Here is a 25,276-nt window from a genome sequence, read left to right on the forward strand (position 1 = left end):
ATCATTTATTTATTTTGAGCATTTCTTGATAAAAATGCAAATGCATGTGTAAGATGTTTCCATGCCACTGTTAAAAAGTCTAAGATCAGTATTTTCAACCACCTAATGTTTCACATAACAAGACAAATTTTGAAGTCTTATGTAAAACATGATTTTCCATTTCTCACTAAAGTCAAATTGATGACACTTGGATATTTTGCATGTGAACAATCTTTCCATTGCTTTGGAGTTATTACATTTGTAGACATGCCCCTAAACATGAGTTTACTGGTGGACCGTAATGGTAGCAAAGAAACAAATGCATTCATTCTATCCATTTAAGACGTTATTCTGCATGAGCACCTTTATTTAGTCTTCAAGGGCAACAAGTTAAGATAACTAAAGAACGGTTAGGAAAACTCTTTAGAGAGTTTTGTCTAAATAAGAGGGAAGGGTGGTTGAAGTTGAAAAAAATTAGTCAAGGCATATAAAGATCAGCCCCCATGTTCGATTATACAGTGTGTTTGGATGAATATTCATGACAGTTTATCCATAAGCTACTCTACCGACTAACTTCTCCATGAGTAGCGTCTCATTCTCATCTCCTTCCTTAACTCCCCGAGTACTGAGCTTATCTGTCTTACCGTCTTCAAGTCAGTGGTTCAATATTTGCTTAAGAATGCTGGCCTTTGTGTTTACCCACCTTTTTACTCAATTACTGCCGTCACAGCAGTAAGTCTACCTCACCAGGGGCGTCCAATATCTCAGACAATGAATGTACTCTAGAAGAGGAAGAGACGTAGAATGGTAAAAACAAGAAGTATGTGCAGATTTATGTTTGGAAAACAAATAGTTCAGATTGAGAAGTGTTTTTCCTACTCCTTGAAAAGCCACACTCTCTCACCCAACACACAAATGCACACGCGAACCCCGCACTCACAGACACACACACACCCCATTAAGCCATGTCACGCGTACCTACACATACTGTACAGTACAGTATGCTGGGAATACCAGCTAAACAAGTCCAATTCCTCTCTCAGTAATATGGCAGACTGCTGCGAGCTGGTTTAAATATAGCCTCAGACTTTAAAAACTATCATTTCTGTCCAGTGACAGTAGAGGGTCAGGGGGTCTGGTCCCTTTCCCTCTACCTCCCCTCACCCTTCACCCCCCTACCTTCACCCCCCCTTCAGCCCAGCGTATACATAGCCGCTCCAGACAAAATGTTTTGGTAAAATTAGAAGTTGAACCACATCCTCTGTGATTGAATTTGGAGCTGGGCCCTGGGTGGCTGCTCAAACAAACTCAGCTTCCCCATTAGAGACAGGCCCCTCTGTGGCGTCACTAAGGTGTACCCTCCCTCCATGCTTCCCTCCATCCCCCTGACCAAACTTGTTTCAAAGACTAAATACTACACGTTTCTACTTTAATCCTTATCCATCTCCATCTAGCATTGGACACCACAGGAAATGGTGGTATGGTTGTTTGATTACGTTGTACTTTAGATTCCCCTGCCTATGTCATGTCTTTGTCTAGTCTGTTTACTATTCTTGGCAAAGCCATATAACGCCCTAGTGTTGGCTATGCCCTAATTCCTTATTCACTATACTGAATAGGCTGTCCCAGTACCCTCCCTGTCTGTGTGTCTGTACTCGGTTTACTCTGTTGTCTGAGGTGACTCAGTGTCTGGGCCAGTTATATAACTGCCTGTGGAATAATAATCTCTCTCCTTTCCTTTCTCGGCTATCATCTCCCTTCCTTTCTCTTCTTTTCTCTCGCTTGCCTCCCTCCGCTGTTCTACCACTGTTCTGTGTTTGTCCACCTAACTCCTGCCCCCCCCTTCACACACACACACACACAGACACACACACAGGGAGAGAGACACGCACTCACTTCAGGCCTCCTGGCAGAGACATCAGCTCAACTGACACAGAGACCTGAATGGTCTTAAAGGTGCAGTGCACACATTGTTAGACTCTTAACCTGTATTGAAACTGTGTTGAACTGAATGACATGAATGGTGATGTAACCAAGGAAAAACATGTGCAAGTTATAATGAAGTGCCAGGTCTTCCTGTGATTTTAAAATAACAAAGAGAGATACAGGCCAATGTTGACTGCATCACCTGTAGACCTGGAAACACAGGGTTGGAAAAGGATTGTCTGTGGGAACTTTGGGACGATGATAAATGCTGGGAAGATATGTAAATGTGTCCCTCTGGTCCATGGTGTATCTTGTTTTGACAGTGATTTCCTTGGGAGGTTGCGAGGATAACTACTGCTACCCTGGATATCATGTAAGAGGTGTGGTGTGTGTGTGTGTGTGTGTGTGTGTGTGTGTGTGTGTGTGTGTGTGTTTGTGTGTGTGTGTGTGTGTGTGTGTGTGTGACTGTGACTGTGACTGTGACTAACCTCTGTTCCCAGGGAGACTTAACGGAAACAGGTCTCACCCCAGAATCTCACCTGTTTTTTCTGTCTTTCCCGACATAGCCTCTCTAATCCTGGGAAGACTGTGTAAAGACACAGATACTATGTACGGGTAAAGGAATACAAAACTGTTGTTAATAAAGAAAATAAAACATTTGATTAATATAATGACGTTATTTTATATTTTATTTAACTTTTACTTATGCAAGGAGTCATGATGAGCCCAAGGTCTCTTTCGCAGATGAGCCCTGCATAAACACATCAATAAAGAGCAATTACACTATACACATCTACTGAACAAAAATATGAACGCAACATGCAACTATTTCAACTATTTTACTGAGTTACAGTTCATGTAAGGAAATCAGTCAATTGAAATAAATTCACTAGGCCCTAATCTATGGATTTCACATGATTGGGCAGGGGTGGAGCCACCCACTGGGGAGCCAGGCCCAGGCCCAGCCAATCAGAATGAGTGTTTCCCCCCTAAACGGCTTAATTACAGACAGAAATACTCCTCAGATTCATCAGCTGTCCAGGTGGCTGGTCTCGGACACTACCGCAGGTGAAGAAGCCAGGTGTGGAGATCCTGAGCTGGCTTGGTTACATGTGGTCTGCGGTTGTGAGGCCGGTTGTACGTACTGCCAAATTCTCTAAACCGACATTGGAGGTGGCTTATGGTAGAGAAAATGGTGGACATTTCTGCAGTCTGCGTGCCAATTGCATGCTCCCTCAAAACTTGAGATATCTGTGGCATTGTGTTGTGTGAAAATACTGCACATTTTAGAGAAGCTTTTTATTGTCCAAGGCACAAGGTGCACCTGTGTAATGATCATGCTTCTTGATATGCCAGACCTGTCAGGTGAGCTGCTCTGACAGTTGATGATTGAAGTTAGTGAGGGAGACATGAGTCTCCAGCTTCAGTGATTTTTGCAATTTGTTCCAGTCATTGGCAGCAGAGAACTGGAAGAAAAGGCGGCCAAAGGAGGAATTGGCTTTGGGGGTGACCAGTGAAATATACCTGCTCAGTGAGCTGAGATAAGGCAAAGACTTAAATGACCTGGAGTCATTGGGTTTGGCTACGAATATGAAGCGAGGGCCAGCCAACGAGAGCATACAGATCGCAGTGGTGGGTGTATATGGGGCTTTGGTGACAGAATGGATGGCACTGTGATAGACTGCATCCAGTTTGCTGAGTAAAGTGTTGGAGGCTATTTTGTAAATTACATCGCCAAAGTCAAGAATCGGTAGGATAGTCAGTTTTACGAGGGTATGTTTGGCAGCATGAGTGAAGGATGTTTGTTTTGCGAAATAGAAAGCCGATTAGATTTAATTTGGGATTGGAGATGCTTAATGTGAGTCTGGAAGGAGAGTTTACAGTCTAACCAGACTCCTAGGTATTTGTAGTTGTCCACATATTCTAAGCCAGAACCGTCCAGAGTAGTGATGCTTGACGGGCGGGCAGGTGCAGGCAGCAATCGGTTGAAGAGCATGCATTTAGTTTTACCTGCATTTAAGAGCAGTTGGAGGCCAAGGAAGGAGAGTTGAATGGCATTGAAGCTTGTCTGGAGGTTAGTTAACATAGTGTCCAAAGAAGGGCCAGATGTATACAGAATGATATCGTCTGCGTAGAGGTGGATCAGAGAATCACCAGCAGCAAGAGCGACATCATTGATGTATACAGAGAAAAGAGTCGGCCCGAGAATTGAACCATGTGGCACCGACCTAGAGAGACTGCCAGAGGTCCGGACAACAGGCCCTCTGATTTGACACACTGAACTCTGTCAAAGAAGTAGTTGGTAAACCAGGCGAGGAAGTCATTTGAGAAACCAATGATATTGAGTCTGCCGATAAGAATGTGGTGAATGACAGAGTCAAAAGCCTTGGCCAGGTCCATGAATACGGCTGCACAGTATTATCTTTTATCGATGGCGGTTATGATATCGTTTAGGACCCTGAGTGTGGCTGAGGTGCACCCATGACCAGCTCTGAAACCAGATTGCATAGCGGAGAAGGTACGATGGGATTCGAAATGGTCGGTGATCTGTTTGTTAACTTGGCTTTCGAAGACCTTAGAAAGGCAGGGTAGGATAGATATAGGTCTGTAGCAGTTTGGGTCTAGAGTGTCTCCCCTTTGAAGGGGGGGATGACCGCGGCAGCTTTCCAATCTTTGTGAATCTCAGACGATACGAAAGAGAGGTTGAACAGTCTAGTAATAGGGGTTGCAACATTTGCGGCAGATCATTTTAGAAAGAGAGGGTCCAGATTGTCTAGTCCAGCTGATTTGTAGGGGTCCAGATTTTGCAACACTTTCAGATCATCAGCTGAACGGATTTGGGTGAAGGAGAAATGGGGGAGGCTTGGGCAAGTTGCTGTGGGGGGTGCAGGGCTGTTGACCAGGGTAGGGGTAACCAGGTGGAAAGCATGGCCAGCCGTAGAAAAATGCTTATTGAAATTCTCAATTATCGTGGATTTATCGGTGGTGACAGTTTCCTAGCCTCAGTGCAGTGGGCAGATGGGACCAACACTTTACACGTTGTGTTTATATTTTTGTTCTGTGTATATACACTGCTCAAAAAATAAAGGGAACACTAAAATAACACATCCTAGATCTGAATGAATGAAATACTCTTATTAAATACTTTCTTCTTTACATAGTTGAATGTGCTGACAACAAAATCACACAAAAATTATCAATGGAAATCAAATTTATCAACCCATGGAGGTCTGGATTTGGAGTCACTCTCAAAATTAAAGTGGAAACCACACTACAGGCTGATCCAACTTTGATGTAATGTCCTTAAAACAAGTCAAAATGAGGCTCAGTAGTGTGTGTGGCCTCCACGTGCCTGTATGACCTCCCTACAATGCCTGGGCATGCTCCTGATGAGGTGGCGGATGGTCTCCTGAGGGATCTCCTCCCAGACCTGGACTAAAGCATCCGCCAACTCCTGGACAGTCTGTGGTGCAACGTGGCGTTGGTGGATGGAGCGAGACATGATGTCCCAGATGTGCTCAATTGGATTCAGGTCTGGGGAACGGGCGGGCCAGTCCATAGCATCAATGCCTTCCTCTTGCAGGAACTGCTGACACACTCCAGCCACATGAGGTATAGCATTGTCTTGCATTAGGAGGAACCCAGGGGCAACTGCACCAGCATATGGGCTCACAAGGGGTCTGAGGATCTCATCTCGGTACCTAATGGCAGTCAGGCTACCTCTGGCGAGCACATGGAGGGCTGTGCGGCCCCCCAAAGAAATGCCACCCCACACCATGACTGACCCACCGCCAAACCGGTCATGCTGGAGGATTTTGCAGGCAGCAGAACGTTCTCCACGGCGTCTCCAGACTCTGTCACGTCTGTCACATGTGCTCAGTGTGAACCTGCTTTCATCTGTGAAGAGCACAGGGCGCCAGTGGCGAATTTGCCAATCTTGGTGTTCTCTGGCAAATGCCAAACGTCCTGCACAGTGTTGGGCTGTAAGCACAACCCCCACCTGTGGACGTCGGGCCTTCATACCACCCTCATGGAGTCTGTTTCTGACCGTTTGTGCAGACACATGCACATTTGTGGCCTGCTGGAGGTCATTTTGTAGGGCGGAGGTAGCGGTCCTGCTGCTGGGTTGTTGCCCTCCTACGGCCTCCTCCACGTCTCCTGATGTACTGGCCTGTCTCATGGTAGCACCTCCATGCTCTGGACACTACGCTGACAGACACAGCAAACCTTCTTGCCACAGCTCGCATTGATGTGCCATCCTGGATGAGCTGCACTACCTGAACCACTTGTGTGGGTTGTAGACTCCGTCTCATGCTACCACTAGAGTGAAAGCACCGCCAGCATTCAAAAGTGACCAAAACATCAGCCAGGAAGCATAGGAACTGAGAAGTGGTCTGTGGTCACCACCTGCAGAACCACTCCTTTATTGGGGGTGTCTTGCTAATTGCCTATAATTTCCACCTGTTGTCTATTCCATTTGCACAACAGCATGTGACATTTATTGTCAATCAGTGTTGCTTCCTAAGTGGACAGTTTGATTTCACAGAAGTGTGATTGACTTGGAGTTACATTGTGTTGTTTAAGTGTTCCCTTTATTTTTTTGAGCACATCAATTACACTGGATTGCCCTATAGGGACCAACTCAACCAACTTTAAGAAGTTTTGGAGATCGTTCCACATGAGGCGCAAAAAAACTCAAACTAAAAACTCGGTGGAAATTGAAGGAATCTAGCAGGGTCAGGTTAAAGTCAAGACACATTTTATTAAAATGGTCTGAGGCCGGGGTAAGCCGAATTAAGTTAAAATCCCCTAAAACTACTTATTCAGATGACAGAAAAGGTTTTAAAAACGTTTAAATAGTACCAAACACATGCGCCTGTGCAGTGGGTGGGTGGTGAATCCCTGCAACATATAAATGTGTTTTGGCATATGGCCAAAATACAATATATTCATGCCATTTACCATCAGTAGACAGATAAAGCCAGCCAGGGAACAAGAGAGAGTTAGAGACATGCTGATATTATGAAAATGTTTATTTTTTTAAAATCAACATAAAACATTCAACAATAAAGATGGAGCGGTGTGTGTATGCGTGCATTAGTGTTTGAGTGTGTGTGTGTTCAGCAGCGTCCCAGGTGTAGTTGCAGCACTCCCTGTGTGTGTAGCTTCAGTAGCAGTAGGAACTCATCAGGCATGGAGTGGACGCCTTTATTAGGGCCAACGTTGTCATAGTAATGATGGGGCAAAGGATTGTGGTTTAGATCCAGAGAGAAGGGCCAGAAACCGTACATATGAACCTGACAGAGAGACAGGTAGAAACTTAGAGACACACAACACAAATATGCACATACACACTCACTCACTCACTCACTCACTCACTCACTCACTCACTCACTCACCCACTCACTCACTCACTCACTCACTCACTCACTCACACCCTTACCTCTTTGCAGAGTTCCATGGCCACACTAGCCAGCATCAGCCCGGTGCTGAGGCGTCGCTCTTTTAAACCCTGCCCTTTCCACTTCCTGCCCAGATTACGCATGAAATTGGGGTTGAAGAATACCACCTTCTGATTGGGCCTCAGCGGTCGAAGGGCGTGGTAAACATCCAATGACGGTTTAGTACAGATTGTGTAGGTGAATGCCGGCAGGAGCAGGGAGGCGTTCCCATAAGCTGCGACACGATTGGCCAACGGTAGAGGGGCCTTCATCAGGTTGTGGTAACTATGGAAACATGCAATGGTTAGCTAGCTAACTTTACTTCTACTGATGAACAGAAGCTTTGTTTTTTATTTGTTTTAATCTATATTCAACCACAACAGCAGCCACACTCTTGATATTGTACAAATGATTTCTTACTTATAGTTAGGCGGGACTTGTGAAGAAAAGTCCCGACTTTAAATCTTCTTCATACTTCTTCATACTTCTTATTAATGTGACTTGCGAAAGCAGCCTCACACAATATTTTACTTTTGACTTTTTATAGTTTTTTGTGTTCTTCTTTTCTTTAGTACGCTACTCCTCTTACACCGTTAAAGCTAGAAACGCCATATCAAATTTTAAAAAGTGCAGACTGGTCTGGAATAGTGTGCTTGCATACAACTTTTTGATACTATTTATGATTAAACTTATTCAACTTATTCAACTTCATCCACTTTCATGGGATTTCTTCAACATTCTAAAGCATCCATTGTGACATCATCACTTCCTACATTCCATTCACTATAAATGCAACAATGCAACTTTTCACACAAGTCAGCTACTTTGATCACTTTGCATCAACTTGGACAAAAAGTTAGTGTGTGAAATCTTTTTTGTAACCATATTAACACCATTTTCAGTAACTTTTTCATAAACAACTGACAATTGTACCACTTTCCCAAAAAGTTAGACAAAAAAGTCTACTTCTCTGATTTTCTAATCTGAAAGCAGAACAGGAATAGCTTCTACCAATCAAGAGGTAGAGCTGTTTTAGTAAACCATCAACTGCTTTCATTAACTTCTTCGATATAGGGGGCGCTCTTTTAATTTTTGGATAAAAAAACGTTCCCGTTTTAAACAAGATATTTTGTCACAAAAAGATGCCTGACTATGCATATACAGTGCCTTGCAAAAGTATTTGGCCCCCTTGAACTTTGCGACCTTTTGCCACATTTCAGGCTTCAAACATAAAGATATAAAACTGTATTTTTTTGTGAAGAATCAACAACAAGTGGGACACAATCATGAAGTGGAAAGACATTTATTGGATACTTCAAACTTTTTTAACAAATCAAAAACTGAAAAATTGGGCGTGCAAAATTATAGCAAAAGTTTTGTGGCAGTATTTATTCCGTTTCAAAGCACAAACATTTGTTAGCATGTTTCTCTCACTGGCTAGAGCCATGGAGGGAGCAGGTCTGCCAAGGCAACTGCAGGGTGGGTGCCTAGTAACAGTAAAGTGCAATAAAATGGCGGCGGAAGAAATGGCAGCAATTTTACAGGCGCCCAACCAATTGTGCTATTATGTGTTTTTTTGCGCGTTATTTGTAACTTATTTTGTACATAATGTTTCTGCAACAGTACCTTACGACAAAAAAGAGCTTCTGGATATCAGGACAGAAATCACTCACCTCGGATTAGACAGATTTTTTCTTCAACAAGCAAGACGCACTGGACATTCTCCGAACACCCGACAGGGCCCACATTCCCGTTATTTGCAAGAGGAAGCGACGCAGGTACAGAGGACAAAGAGCCGGATGCCTGGTCAGGACCCGGAGAAGGCGACTGGGAAAGCTACCATTACCGTCAATACTACTCGCCAACGTGCAATCATTGGACAATAAACTAGACAAGGTACAATCACGAATATCCTACCAACGGGACATCAAAAACTGTAATATCCTATGTTTCACGGAATCGTGGCTGAATGACGACATGGATATTCAGCTAGCGGGATATACGCTGCACCGGCAAGATAGAACAGCACACTCCGGTAAGACGAGGGGGGGGGCGGTCTGTGCATATTTGTAAACAACAGCTGGTGCACAAAATCTAAGGAAGTCTTTAGATTTTGCTCGCCTGGGGTAGAGTATATTGTGATAAATTGCAGGACACACTACTTGCCTAGAGAGTTTTCAACTATACTTTTCATGGCTGTTTAATTTCCACCACAGACAGATGCTGACACTAAGACCGCACTCAGTTAGCTGTATAAGGAAATAAGCAAACAGGAAACCACTCGTCCAGAGGCGGCGCTCCTAGTGACCGGAGACTTTAATGCAGGGAAACCAAATTTCTATCTACATGTTAAATTCCTACATTTCAAAGTAACTCTCGACTCTGTTAAAAATACTATTGTATTTATCATAGTGGTTCAAGAGCAGTGAGGAAATGTGAGGGCCTTTTAGAGACCTAAGGATAAATAAAATGTCTCTATATTGTACAATAAAATGTAATCTTAGTTTTCTATTTCATCTTTTCAATAATCCGGATTTCAGATTTCATCTCTTCAGTTTGTGTTGGAAAGAGAAAGATTATTACTCAAGAAAAACATATCCAATCATGGTTATTCTTTGGTGGTCTCTGGGTAGAAAAATGTAGCTAGCTCAGCCAGCCATTGGCTAGGCCTTCAGAAGCTGGACAGAAGGCCTCTGCCATTCAAATCCAATCAAATGTATTTGTACAGACCTTTTTACATCAGCAGATGTCACAAAGTGCTCTTACAGAAGACATCATAAAACCGCAAAGAGCACAGTGGCTAGGAAAAAATCCCTAGAAAGGCAGGAACCTAGGAATAAACCTAGAGAGGAACCAGGCTCTGAGGGGTGGCCAGTCCTCTTCTGGCTGTGCCAGGGGGAGATTATAAGAGTACATAGCCATTAAGGCCAGATCGTTCTTCAATATTTTCAAACGTTCATAGATGACCAGCAGGGTCAAATAATAATCAGTGGTTGTAGAGGGTGCAACTGGTCAGCACATTCAACTGTATTAGAGCAGAATTCTGGAGTGACAGTGTAATGAACCAATCACATTTTGATTTGCAATGGCTGGGACCGTTTAAAATAAAAGTGATTTGTCCATGGCCTTCTCAAAGACATACACACCTCACTAATGAGAACTCAAGAGCAAAGGAACAGTGGCAGTTTTCCCACGCTAGTAACAAGCTTGTGTTGTGGTCGTGCGACAACGGCGACGGCAGCTGCAGCCGTTGTCATCATCTTCAAGGTGGATGCGGTTGCTAATTTGTTAGCATGACCGTGTTCAAGGTGAACTTACAGACTTAGTTTTCAAATGGTCATCATCTGGTGAGTGGCACTGTTTTTTTTATTGCAGCTTGCTTGCTGTAGCTGTCTTTGAAAATAAATGAGTCTGAAACATTGATGCATTTTCTTTATATCACTGGTTCGTGTGATGAACGTGATTAACAATTTGCAATTGGAAGTAATAGCTGGTTTGTCATTTTGGAAATGAAAGGGTTGTGTTTTTTTGTACTGTTATGATTGGGGCCTACTGGAGTGAATGGATGGGCTTGCTTATTCTTTAACATTATTGGATGCTGCGTGTGTCTGCCGTCTATCTGCCGGGTCTATGTGCTCGACCAAAACTGCACTCTCTTTCAGTGGAGTGCACAGGTATTATGGTCGCTGTCCTTTCAGCACCAATAGCCTGTCACTTTTTTTGTGACACTGTTGTTGTCGCTATTAGTGAGAGTGGTGTTAGGCTACCATAGGTTGTGTAAACAGTGTTTTTTTGTGTGTTTTTTTTTGCTGTTCGCATTATTTTATGCTGTGTGTCACGTTTGTGTCCGTGTCGGTTTTGTCTCTGTGTGAGCGACTGCTTGAAGCGTGTCCAGCCTGTTTGATTCATTCATAATGTCATCAAAAAGCATTACTCCTCCTTCACTACAACTAGAATGGTCCGACTACAGAAGATGCAACACAGGTTATTGGAAGATTCTTGGTACCTCTACAGTATAGTCACGGTCCGCCACTATTCAGGAGAAACATTAAAACATAATAATATGCCCCATCAACATTAGTCAACTGTAGAGAAAACTATCAAATTGCTGAAATAAGTCAATGAAATCATTGATGAGAGTCAGATTAACTGATCACTAAAATAGCAGTGCAGATGGCACTCTTTTTCTAAATGCAGAGATGCATTATAGGTAATGAATGTGTAGGGGACTTTTGAGAATGACACAGACTTTGTGGTGCAGCAGAAAGATAAGTGAAACTCAAATCCAGAAGTTGCGAGTTCAGTGATGGGGTCATATTTATTGAAAAGTACTCATGTTAAATGTTATCATATTGCCCATTTTTTTGGTTGTTGATTTATTTATTTTGTCATATTATAATTGGTGAAATATTTTTGACACAATTTTAGCTGTACTACCTCCCGCTTACCTTAAAACCCCTTTAATGACATTACATACAATGATTTGGGACATCTGGGACCATCACATGACGTCCTAATGGCTGGTAAAAACAAATGTTTGGAGAATGTCTTACAAACGTCCTAACATGTTCCTTAATGACGTCCTGGTAACTTACAGGGAACTACAAAAAGGTCCCCCAGATAACCATCGCGTGACGTCCTGAGAATGCCCTATAAAACTCTTACATGGTCCTGATCAGTGATCGGTAACTACACAAATGTTATCCCTTAACGTCAGTGGGGTAACATCTCGCCAAAACCCTAGGAATTCCACTGACTTCTGACTTATAGTTACTTAGCCTTGCTTCACAAGACCATTCCAGATATTCAACTACTTCTACTATTAGGTCTACCACCACACTCACTACTACCATATCAGGGGTCTCCAACTTTTACTAGCATGGGAGCTACTTTTATGGTTTTTTCAATATTTTTTTCAAGACAATCGTGGTACCAATAATTGCTTCTATTACACAGATTATTTTTTTTAAATCGCACACAGAAGAAGTTATAAGGATAATTCAGTGGCTACTGGCAACCTACAGTACCCAGACGACCTTGAACTTGAGATACTCAATGAGAGGGCGCAGCACTGAGCTAGCCTGCAACGTCACTTCCTGGAGTAGCTCAAACTGTGCATGTTATGTCTACATACGTTTCCCCCCTGAGACGTCATCTTAGACGCTAAAAGCGAAACTCTTGGCTTCAAGTGTGCTATTGAGTCTTCAATTAGGAATGAATGGGGCCATGTGATTGTTGGCTTTGTCCATTCATATAGTGAGTCATTGGTCCCCTTCCTCTCTATCTTTCTCTCTCACCTTCTGATCTGACTGGGGTTGATGGTCATCAGGTGGGTTTTGTTCCCTACATCCTTACTGTTGGTGACCGGACCCAGGTTAAACCTAGAGAGAGTGAGAGAGAGAGAGAGCGAACGAGAGAGGAGGGAGGTGAGAGAGAGAGTGTAGAGAGAAAGAGAGGGGGAGGGGAGAGGAGGGAAGGAGAGAGAGAGGAGGCAGGGAGAGAAAGGGGGAGAGGGGGAGAGAGAAGTGAAGTGAGGGAGGAGAGAGAAAGAGAGAGATGTTGTTGAGGATGATGGGGGTGGTGATGATGGTGATGGTGATAATGATGAAGGTTACCTGATGATGTAATCAGCACGGTCTATCTCTGCTCCACAGCTGTTGTTCTGCAGGATTCCTCCACTTCCCACCACGGCACAATGACCCAACAAACCATTGCTCCAAGGTAAGTCCTTTGGCAGCATGCTGTGTAGTTTCTTGTCGACCGTTTTAAATAGCTTTTGGTTGGTCTCATAGTGGATCTTTTGGCCAGACTTAGTGTTCTGATTGGTCAGGATCATCTCACCTGTAGCATTACAACAGGAACGTAAGATCACCCTGGGATAGGAGAGGAGAGAGGAGGGAGGGAGAGCAGGTGAGGGATAGAGAGCGAGAGAGATGAGATGCTCAAACTCACTAGTGCACATTTTCAATTGGCAATATTAAAACTGTTTAATTTGATCCTGAGTGTAGGTTATTTCCCTGATATCTGGAATCAAGGACTCAAAAGCCCAATCTTTAAGAACGGAGACAAATTTGACCCTAACATCAAAACTGACATTTGTGTGAACAGTAACTTGGGGAAGGTTTTCTGTAGTATTATAAATGTAAGAGTTCTAAACTTCCTTAATAGGCACAATGTCTTGAGTAAAAACCAAATTGGATTTATACCAAAACATCATATGACCGATCATATCTGCACCCTACACACCCGGATAGAGAAACATGTCAACCAAAATAATAACAAAATGTACACTTGCTTCATCGACTTCCAAAAAGCATTTGATTCTATTTGGCCTACAGGACTGTTCTACAAAGTTATTGAAAGTGGTGTAGGGGGTAAAACATATGTCATAATTAAATCAATGGCAATACGTGCAGCATTAACATTGGCAAGAAAATAACAATATTCTTTAACCAGAGGCGGGGCTTTCGCCAGGGTTGCAATCTGAGCCCTGCACTCTTCAATATTTACATCAACGAATTGCCCACTATTCCAGAAAAATCCTCAGCCCCTGGTGTTAGTCTCCACAATTCTAGGGGTAAATGCCTGCTCTTCGCAGATGAGCAGGCATCTTTAAAAGTGCTTTCCTCACCATCTTAAATAATAACGTTTTGGGTCACTGCAAAGTCCGTGGAGAATAAGAGCACCTCCTCCCAGCTGCCCACTGCACTGAGGCTAGGAAACACTGTCACCACCGATAAATGTACGATAATCGATCATTTCAATAAGCATTTTTCTACGGCTGGGCATGCTTTCCACCTGGCTACCCCTACCCCAGGTAACAGCTCTGCAGCACCTACAGCAACTTGCTCAAGCCCCCCCGCTTCTCCTTCACCCAAATCCAAACAGCTGATGTTCTGAAAGACCTGCAAAATCTGGATCCCTTCAAATCAGCTGGGCTAGACAATCTGGACCATCTCTTTCTAAAATTTTCCGTCTGAATTGTTGCAACCCCTATTACTAGCCTATTCAACCTCTCTTTTGTATCGTCTGAGATCACCAAAGGGGAGACACTCTAGACCCAAACTGGTATAGACCTCTATACATCCTGCCCTGCCTTTCTAAAATCTTCGAAAGCCAAGTTAACAAACAGATCACCGACCATTTAGAATTCAACCGTACCTTCTCCACTATGCAATCTGGTTTCCGAGCTGGTCATGGGTGCACCTCTGCCATGCTCAAGGTCCTAAATGATATCATAACCACCATCGATAAAAGACAGTACTGTGCAGCCATCTTCATCGACCTGGCCAAGGCTTTCGACTTTGTCAATCATCGCATTCTTATCGGCAGACTCAATAGCCTTGGTTTCTGAAATGACTGCTGCGCCTGGTTCACCAACTACTTCTCTGATAGAGTTCAGTATGTCAAATCAGAGTGCCTGATGTCCGGACCTCTGGCAGTCTCTAAGGGGGTGCTACAGGGTTCAATTCTTGGGCTGACTCTTTTCTCTGTATATATCAATGATGTTGCCCTTGCTGCTGGTGATTCTTTGATCCACCTCTACGCAGACAACACCATTCTATATTCATCTGGCCCTTCTTTGGACACTGTGTTAAAAAACCTCCAAACAAGCTTCAATGCCATACAACACTCCTTCCATGGCCTCCAACTGCTTTTAATGATAGTAAAACTAAATGCATGCTCTTCAACCGATTGCTGCCCGCACCCGCCCGTCTGACTAGCATCACTAGTCTGGACGGTTTTGACTTAGAATATGTGGAAACCTACAAATACCTAGGAGTCTGGTTAGACTGTTAATTTTCCTTCCAGACTCACATTAAGTATCTCCAATCCGAAATGAAATCTAGAATCGGCTTCCTATTTCGCAACAAAGCCTCCTTCACTCATACTGCCAAACATACCCTCGTTAAACTGACTATCCTACCGATCCTTGACTTCGGCAATGTAATTTACAAAATAGCCTCCAACACTCTACTCAGCAAACTGGATGTATTCTATCACAATGCCATCCATTTTGTCACCAAAAAAACCCATATACACCCACGGCTGTGACCTGTATGCTCTCGTTGGCTGGCCCTCGCTAAACATTCGTCGCCAAACCCACTGGCTCCAGGTCATCTACAAGTTTTTGCTAGGTAAAACCCTGCCTTATCTCAGCTCACTGGTCACCATAGCAACACCCACCCATAGCACTTGCTCCAGCAGGTATATTTCAATGGTCATCCCCAAAGCCAACACTTCCTTTGGCTGCCTTTCCTTCCAGTTCTCTGCTGCCAATGACTGGAACGAATTGCAAAAATCACTGAAGCTGGAGACCTACAGTTGAAGTCGGACGTTTACATACACTTAGGTTGGAGTCATTAAAACTCGTTTTTCAACCACTACACACATTTCTTGTTAACAAACTATAGTTTTGGCATGTCGGTTAGGACATCTACTTTGTGCATGACACAAGTCATTTTTCCAACAATTGTTTACAGACAGATTATTTAACTTATAATTCACAATTCCAGTGGGTCAGAATTTTACATATACTAAGATGACTGTGCCTTTAAACAGCTTGGAAAATTCCAGAAAAACGATGTGATGGCTTTAGAAGCCTCTGATAGGCTAATTGATATCATTTGAGTCAATTGGAGATGTACCTGTAGATGTATTCCAAGGTCTACCTTCAAACTCAGTGTCTCTTTGCTTGACATCAAGAGAAAATCAAAAGAAATCAGCCAAGACCTCGGAAAACAAATTGTAGACCTCCACAAGTCTGGTTCATCCTTGGGAGCAATTTCCAAATGCCTGAAGGTACCACATGTATCTGTACAAACAATAGTACGCAAGTATAAACACAATGGGACCATGCAGCTGTCATACAGCTCAGGATGGAGACGCGTTCTGTCTCCTAGAGATGAACGTACTTTGGTGCGATAAGTGCAAATCAATCCCAGAACAACAGCAAAGGACCTTGTGAAGATGTTGGAGGAAACAGGTACAAAAGTATCTACAGTGGGGAGAACAACTATTTGATACACTGCCGATTTTGCAGGTTTTCCAAATGACAAAGCATGTAGAGGTCTGTAATTTTTATCAAAGGTACACTTCAACTGTGAGAGACGGAATCTAAAACAAAAATCCAGACAATCACATTGTATGATTTTTAAGGAATTAATTTGCATTTTATGGCATGACATAAGTATTTGATCACCTACCAACCAGGAAGAATTGCGGCTCTCACAGATCTGTTATCCCTCCTGTTCTCCACTCATTACCTGTATTAACTGCACATGTTTGAACTTGTTACCTGTAAAAAATACACCTGTCCACACAAACAGACTCCAACCTCTCCACAATGGCCAAGACCAGAGAGCTGTCTAAGGACATCAGGGATAAAATGGTAGACCTGCACAAGGCTGGGATGGGCTACAGGACAGTAGGCAAGCAGCTTGGTGAGAAGGCAACAACTGTTGGCGCAATTATTAGAAAATGGAAGAAATTCAAGATGACGGTCAATCACCCGCGGTCTGGGGCTCCATGCAAGATCTCACCTCGTGGGGTTATCAATGATCATGATCACCTCGTGGGGTTATCAATCATCAAGGTGAAGGATCAGCCTAGAACGACATGTTAGGACCTGGTCAATGACCCGAAGAGAGCTGGGACCACAGTCTCAAAGAAAACCATTAGTAACACACTACGCCGTCATGGATTAAAATCCTGCAGCGCACGCAAGGTCTCCCTGCTCAAGCCAGCGCATGTCCAGGCCCATTTGAAGTTTGCCATTGACCATCTGGATGATCCAGAGGTGGAATAGTAGAAGGTCATGTGGTCTGATGAGACAAAAATAGAGCTTTTTGGTCTAAACTCCACTCGCCGTGTTTGGAGGAAGAAGCAGGATGAGTACAACCCCAAGAACACCATCCCAACCGTGAAGCATGGAGGTGGAAACATCATTCTTTGGGGATGCTTTTCTGCAAAGGGGAGAGGACGACTGCACCGTATTGAGGGGAGGATGGATGGGGCCATGTATCGCGTGGATGGGACCATGTATCGCGAGATCTTGGCCAACAACCTCCTCCTCCTTTCACTACAGTGGTAATGTTTAATTGTAATTATTTTGCCTCTATGGCTTATTTTTTGCCTTACCTCCCTACTCTTCTACATTTGCACGCACTGTATATAGATATTTTCTATTGTGTTATTGACTGTATGTTTGTTTATGTGTAACTCTGTGTTGTTGTTTTTGCCGCACTGCTTTGCTTTATCTTGGTCAGGTAGCAGTTGTAAATGAGAAATTGTTCTCAACTGGCCTGCCTGGTTAAATAAAGGTGAAATTAAAAAAGAAATGACCTACGCCTGCTGTCACCCAGGGCAGATGGCCTACAGCAGAGCCTGGACCTGCTAGAGTAGTACTGCCAGATCTGGGCCCTGGCAGTAAACCCCAAAAATACAAAAATAATGATTTTTCAGAGAAGATCCAGATCTCTGGGAATTAGACCAATGTTCTCAATTGCTACAAAATATATAGAGTACTGCACACACTATAATTACTTATGTTTAAAAATAATCTCAACTGGACACCTTAATGATGCAGGGAGAAAGCATGGAGGGCATTCTATGCCAAACTGAAATTTAAATACCTATTCAAATTTGGCTAAAACTAATTGAATGTGTCATTGAACCAATTGCACTTTATGGCAGCGAGGTGTGGGGTTCACCTGCAAAACAAGATTTCACCCAATGGGACAAACACTCCATTAAAACCCTGCATGCCGAGTTCTTGTACATTCTCCTACATGTCCAGAAGAAAACTACAAACAATGCATGCAGGGAAGAAGGCCATTATCCACTAATAATAAAAACTCAAAAAAGAGCAATGAAGTTTTGGAAACTTCTAAAATAGAGTAACCCCCCCATATCATTACCAAGCCCTGCAATACCAATAGCTGAACAAAGAAAAGAGTCCACTCATCCAGCTGGTCCTGGGACTGAGTTCACAAACTGAGTTCACTAAACGACAAGACCAATCAACCTGCACATGTCCTTTATGCTTATTGTTATTGTTCAATGTATGGTTATTTTGACCTTTGGTTATTGTTGTTACTGTTGTCCCGTTGACAATATTGATTTTTATTATTAATTATGTTCATATTTTTAAACGTCCAAAGTAAGCTTTGGCAATATGTTCAATGAATAGGTTCTAGAGCATGGGTGTCAAACTCTGGCCCGTGGGCCAAATTTGGCCCGCGGGGTAATTATATTTGGCCCGCGAGACAATACCAAATTACTACTAGAGCTGGCCCGCCGGTATTATACAGCGCATTCACCACTAATACTATGAATCCCATAATGCTCTGCTGTTTTCGCGCGCCAATCAGGACAGGACCCAGAAACGCTCTCTCCTCTGTGACAGTAGTCATAGCAACATAGACGCTACAACTGTCAGCGAGCTAACCCTTCCCAAAAATGGCAAAAAGAAAGGCAGAAAACAGGAGCTTTCTGGACAAGTGGGAGGCAGAATATCTGTTTACATATGTAAAAGACAAACCTGTTTGTCTTGTTTGTGGAGTCAACGTGGCTGTAAGTAAGGAGTACAACATTAGACGACACTATGAAACGAAACACCATGACAAATACAAGGACCTGGACATAACTCAAAGGAGCCAGAAAGTAGAGGAGATGAAAAGAAGTTTGGTTTCACAACAGAATATGTTTAAAAAAGCCACATCACAAAGCGAGGCTGCTGTAAAGGCTAGTTATATAGTGGCAGCAGAGATTGCAAAATCAGCCCGGCCCTTTAATGAGGGAGAGTTCATGAAAAAGTGCATGATGAAGGTTTGTGACCTCGTATGCCCAGAGAAAAAACAAGCATTTTCAAACGTGAGCCTGAGCAGGAACACAGTAGCTGATCGCACATGTGATCTTGCCACCAAGCTGATGGAAAAGGGAAAAGATTTTGTTGCGTTCTCCCTCGCTGTGGATGAGAGCTGCGACGCATCTGATACTGCTCAGCTGTCAGTCTTCATCCGTGGAGTGGACTCAAATCTGTGTGTTACGGAGGAGCTATTAGGATTCAAATCAATGCATGGCACAACCACAGGAAAGGAAATCTTTGAGGAGGTTTCCAAATGTGTAACTGAAACAAAGCTGCCGTGGGATAAACTCGTTGGATTAACGACAGATGGTGCGCCAGCGATGTGCGGTAAAAAGAGTGGACTGGTGGGCATGGTTCGGGAGAAGATGCGGGAAGAGAACTGTGCAGGTGAGCTAACTGTTTACCACTGCATCATACATCAGGAAGCACTGTGTGCCAAAACCCTAAAGATGGAACATGTTATGACCACAGTAACACAGGTAGTTAACTTTATAAGAGCCAAAGGTCTAAATCACCGCCAGTTTAAATCTTTTCTGGAGGAGTGTGGTTCGGAATACGCAGACGTGCCGTATCACACAGAGGTGAGATGGCTAAGCAGAGGAAAAGTACTGAACAGATGTTTTGAGCTGCGTGAGGAAATATGTCAATTCCTGGAAACCAAAGGGAAGGATACAGCAGAGCTCCGGGAGCAAAAGTTCCTGTGTGAGCTGGCCTTTCTCTGTGACATCTCGAGCCATCTCGATGCGCTGAACCTGCAGCTTCAGGGGCGGGGGCGCATCATCACAGACATGTACGCTGCAGTGAGGGCCTTCAAAACTAAACTGTGCCTGTGGGAGAATCAGATGCTGCAAGGAAACCCTTGCCATTTTCCCTGCTGCCAATCCATAAAAGCGCAGATCTCTACCGCCGTGTTCCCATGCGCACAGTTTGCTGAAAAACTCAGTGTTCTCGCCGCTGAGTTTAGCCGGCGATTTGCCGACTTCGATGCCCAGAAATGCAAGTTTGAACTGCTTAGTAATCCCTTCGCAGTTGATGTGGAAAATGCACCAACCAACATCCAAATGGAGCTGATTGAACTCCAGTGCAACGACACGCTGAAGTCAAAGTATGATGCTGTGGGCGCCGCACAGTTTCCACGGTTCATCCCTGACACAATGCCTCAGCTCCGCACCCAAGCTGCTCAGATGCTCTCCATGTTCGGCAGCACTTATCTATGCGAGCAACTTTTCTCCTCGATGAAGATGACCAAAACAACTCACAGGAGACGTCTGACTGATGAACATCTTCGCTCGATACTGAGGATTTCTTCAGCTCAGAGCTTGAGCCCAGACATTGATGAACTAGCATCCAAGAAGAGATGCCAGGTATCTGGCTTGGGCACATCAGATTAGACCAGTGTGCAATAATTAACGTTTTCTTTATGCACTTTTTCTTGCTACAAGGCATGGGCTTGAATGGTTGATTGATTTATTATCATTTTATTTGTAAAATTATTAGCCAGTGGAAAAAGTTTATTTTGGTATTTAAATCAGAAGGCTGCAAATAGAAAAGAGGAATACAATTTTTATTAAAATTTTATTTATTTAATAAATGAATGCCATTGATGTGTTTTTTCATTTGAAATTCGATTTTGCATGTCTCCACTATTAAATTATATATTGTATGGTAATAAGCGATGCTTGTTCCATATTCAATGTTAAAGCAAAACTTGTTTGGGTCCATATTAAAAGGTTAATTTGTTCAATGTTGGCCCGTGACTTTGTTCAGGTTTTACATTTTGGCCCACTGGGTATTTGAGTTTGACACCCCTGTTCTAGAGGATGGATGACAATATGTAAACAGGTACTGAACAATGTATCTCAGACATTACCGACAAAGCTCAGAGAGAGACGTGATCAGACATTATCTTTAGAGCACAAATAGAGAGAGACGTGATCATGCATTGCCTGTAGATCTCAGATAGGCTACAGTGATCAAACATTACCTGTAGAGTTCTCTCTGGGTGATGTTGGGTCTGTGAGGGCAGTTCATCAACTGTCTAACGTCCATTATCAGAGTACTCGTGTTGATACTTTAGAGAGGGAGAGTGAGGAGTGGGGAGCGAGAGTGAGGAGGGGGAAGAGAGAGTGAGGGGGAGAAAAAGAAAGAAAGAAAGAAAGAAAGAAAGAAAGAGAAAAAGAAAGAAAGAAAGAAGAGAAACAAACAAAGTGTGAGCGTGCTGTATTTCTGATATATTTTACGGTTCAAATACACTACCGGTCCAAAGTTTAAGAACACCTACTCATTCAATGTTTTTTCTTTATTTGTACTATTTTCTACATTGTGGAATGATTGTGAAGACATAAACACTATGAAATAACACATATTTTCACGACTGCTTCCCCTCTACCTCTCTGGCGCTCGAGGGTGCCAGGCTGCCCTTCATTACACACACCTGTTACCATCATTACACGCAACAGCGCTCATTGGACTCACCTGGACTCCTTCCCTTTGTTGATTTCCCCATCTATAACTGTCTGATACCCCGTTTGTTCCCTGTATCAGCATTAATGTCCTTATGTGTTCATGTCCAGACGCTGTCCTGTCCGGTTCCATGTCTGTTGGTAATTAAATGTTCACTCTTTGTACCTGCTTCTCGTCTGCCAGCGTCAACACTTACAGAATGCTGACAACCACTAAAAGAAGCATCAGGGGGTTTTGGTTGGTGACGTCGGGTCCGGGTGCCATCGCCGAGGGAACCAGGGGTGCCTCAGCTAGCTTGTCGGGCTTCCATGCTTTAGCTGGCTTGAGAGATTGTCTTGCCTCGGTGGGCTCGGCAGGCACCCACCCCACGTCATGCTTCAGGCAGCCCATCAGGCTCCCACACCTCAGTCGGTTTATCAGGCTCCCACACTTCAGCGGGATCATCGGGCTTTCATGCCTCAGCCGGCTTGTCCAGAGCCTATGCCTCGGCCAGCCTGTCAGGCTCGCCCAGGTGGGACACTGGATGGCGCCCCTAGAGGAGGGGGTACTGTCATGCCTGCTCCCGTTCTCCCTCCCTGGCACTCAAGGGCGCCAGGCTGCCCTTCAATACACACACCTGTCACCATCATTACGCGCAGGAGCTCAATGGACTCACCTGGACTCCTTTGTTGATTTCCCCGTCTATAACTGTCTGCTCCACTGTTTGTTCCCTGTATCAGCATTAATGTCGTTATGTGTTCATGTCCAAACGCTGTCCTGTCCTGTTCCATGTCTGTTGGTAATTAAATGTTCACTCCCTGTACCTGCTTCTCGTCTGCCAGCGTCGACCCTCACACATATCGAATCATGTAGAAACCAAAAAAGTGTTAAAGAAATCAAAATATATTTTATATTTGAGATTCTTCAAATAGCCACCCATTGCCTTGATGACAGCTTTGCACACTTGACATTCTCTCAGCCAGCTTCATGAGGTAGTCACCTGGAATGCATATCAATTAACAGGTGTGCCTTAAAAGTTCATTTGTGGAATTTATTTAATTCTTCATGCATTTTAGCCAATCACTTGTGTTTTGACAAGGTAGGGGGGTAAAGTCCATATTATGGCAAGACCAGCTCAAATAAGCTAAGAGAATCAACAGTCCATCATTACTTTAAAACATGAAGGTCAGTCAATGCGGAAAATTTCAAGAACTTTTCAAGTTTTTTCAAATGCAACAAAAACCATCACGTGCTATGATGAAACTGGCTTTCATGAGGACCGCCACAGGAAGGGAAGACCCAGAGTTACCTCTGCTGCAGAGGATACGTTCCAATCAGCCCCAGATGAACATGAATGGCCCGGTTGGAATGCTTTTCGGTCTGTATGATCATAACATCCTGAAGATTGATTCTGCACTTAGTTTGACCAGTTTCGTCGACCTGTAATATGTAATTTGGAAGTTTTGATGCAAAGTTATCCTGGACCAGAAGTCATTTTTTGGGCATTTGAGCTGAAAGTGGTAGCAAATGCTGCTACTTGGACACTAGAATTGAACATTATGAAACAAAACTATTTATTGTTGAACTAGGACTCCTTGCACTACATTCTGATGGAAGATCATCAAAGGTAAGGGAATATTTATGTTGTAATTTTGTATTTCTGTTGACTCCAACATAGCGGAGAAATATTGTTACGTCTGAGCGCCGTCTCAGATTATTGCAATGTTAGGCTTTTTCCGTAACGTTAAAAAAAAATGTGACACAGCGGTTGCATTAAGAACCAGTGTATCTTTTTAACTATATGTAGAACATGTATCTTTAGTCAAAGTTTATGATGAGTATTTCTGTTATCTGGCGTAGCTTTCTATAATTCCTCCGGACATTTTGGAGAATTTTCTGAACATGGCGTCAATGTAAACCGAGATTTATGGATATAAAATCCATATTATCGAACAAAACATAAATGTACTGTGTAACATGTCATATGACTGTCATCTGATGAAGATTTTCAAGAGGTTAGTGAATTTTTTTTTTTTTATCCTGCTTTTGTCAATTTATATTTTGCTGGACAAAATGGCTACGTTTTTTCTTTGTTTTGGTGGTGGTCTAACATAAATATATGCTGTGTTTTCGCCATAAAACATTTAAAAAATCTGACACGCTGGGTAGATGAACAAGGTGTTTATCTTTCATTTGAGGTATTGGACTTGTTAATGTGTGGAGGTTAAATATTTCTAAGAATATTTTTGCATTCCCTGCGCCAACGTTTCAGCTGAACGGGGGGTTGCATGGCTAACACAGCATTCTAACACAGCATTCTGCAACGATACGCCATCAAATCTGTTTTGGGCTTAGTGGGACTATCATTTGTTTTTCAACAGGACAATGACCCAACACACCTCCAGGCTGTGTAAGGGCTATTTTACCAAGAAGGAGAATGATTGAGTGCTGCATCAGATGACCTGGCATCCACAATCCCCTAACCTCAATCAAATTGAGATGGTTTGGGAGGAGTCGGACCGCAGATTGAAGGAAAAGCAGCCAACAAGACAGGTGGAAAAGCCTTCCAGGTGAAGCTGGTTGAGAGAATGCCAAGAGTGTACAAAGCTGTCTTCAAGGCAAAGGGTTGCTATTTGAAGAATCTGAAATATAAAATATATTTTGATTTGTTTAACACTTTTTTGGTTACTACATTATTCCGTATGTGTTATTGAACTACAATGTAGAAAATAGTAACAAACAAAAAAAAACTTGAATGAGTTTCATGCAGATTTTCGCAGCTTTTTGTTAAAAATCGCGCAACATTTCAGCGCCCTGCTATTCATGCCAGGAATATAGTACATTCATATGGTTAGTGTGTGTGGATAGAAAACACTCAGACGTTTCCAAAAATGTTTAAATCACGCCTGTGGCATTTACAGAACGTGCGTTTCATCGAAAAGTGCATGAAAATCTGTTCTCTGAAAATGGAAAAATATATCCTTCCGCCACTACAGGCAATTGTTCAAAGTGAATCGAATTAAATAGAGCCGAGTTTACACTGCCTCCAGCTGCCACAGGTTGTCTAGAGTCATGTCATTTGATTCGCAATTGATTCTTGGTCTAGCCCAAACAAGGGAACATCTTCCCTGATGACTCCGCCCGGATTTTTGGTCGACCTCTGGTCAGACATGTTTTTCTACACGGACAAGATAAAGATTTTAACATCGTTTCCTGATCCATTTATCGCTTATTAACGTGTACTAATACCTAAAGTTGCATTAGAAAAGTATTTCGAAGTGTTTTGTGAAAGTTTATCGTCGACTTTTTGATTTTTAAAAAACGACGTTACGTTATGAAATGCTAATTTTTCTTTCTTTACTCGCAGTATTCTGAGTTCGATATCTAGGCTATATATGGACCGATTTAATCGAAAAAAGACCCTAAATGATGTTTAGGGGACATCTAGGAGTGCCAAGAAAGAAGCTCGTCAAAGGTAATGAATGCTTTATATTTTATTTCAGCCTTTTCGTTTGCGATGCTAACGCAAAATCTGTCGTTGGGTGACGTTGCAGTATTTTTGTAGGGTGGATGGTATCAGATAATAGCTTCTCATGCTTTCCCCGAAAAGCATTTTACA

At 43.1% G+C, this 25,276-nt stretch overlaps 1 protein-coding gene across 6 annotated transcripts in view; it reads right to left on the minus strand.

The window, feature by feature from the left end:
- Window positions 1-6,920: 6,920 nt before the first annotated feature.
- Window positions 6,921-25,276, minus strand: part of LOC115135244 (alpha-2,8-sialyltransferase 8F-like) — a 38,970-nt gene continuing 20,614 nt past the window's right edge. For 4 of the 6 annotated variants that reach the window (XM_029669726.2, XM_029669725.2, XM_029669724.2 and 1 more), the window contains 5 exons: window positions 21,200-21,286; window positions 12,962-13,219; window positions 12,644-12,727; window positions 7,349-7,631; window positions 6,921-7,202 (listed from right to left, as the gene is read on the minus strand). In XM_029669726.2, coding sequence (XP_029525586.1) covers window positions 7,026-7,202; window positions 7,349-7,631; window positions 12,644-12,727; window positions 12,962-13,219; window positions 21,200-21,286 — 889 coding nt within the window. In that variant the 3' untranslated portion in view covers window positions 6,921-7,025. The remainder of the gene's footprint in view (window positions 7,203-7,348; window positions 7,632-12,643; window positions 12,728-12,961; window positions 13,220-21,199; window positions 21,287-25,276) is intronic. The other 2 variants (XM_029669729.2, XM_029669728.2) reach the window with 1 other exon arrangement.

The sequence above is a fragment of the Oncorhynchus nerka genome, linkage group LG10 (assembly GCF_034236695.1).
Source record: "Oncorhynchus nerka isolate Pitt River linkage group LG10, Oner_Uvic_2.0, whole genome shotgun sequence".
NCBI lineage: Eukaryota > Metazoa > Chordata > Actinopteri > Salmoniformes > Salmonidae > Oncorhynchus > Oncorhynchus nerka.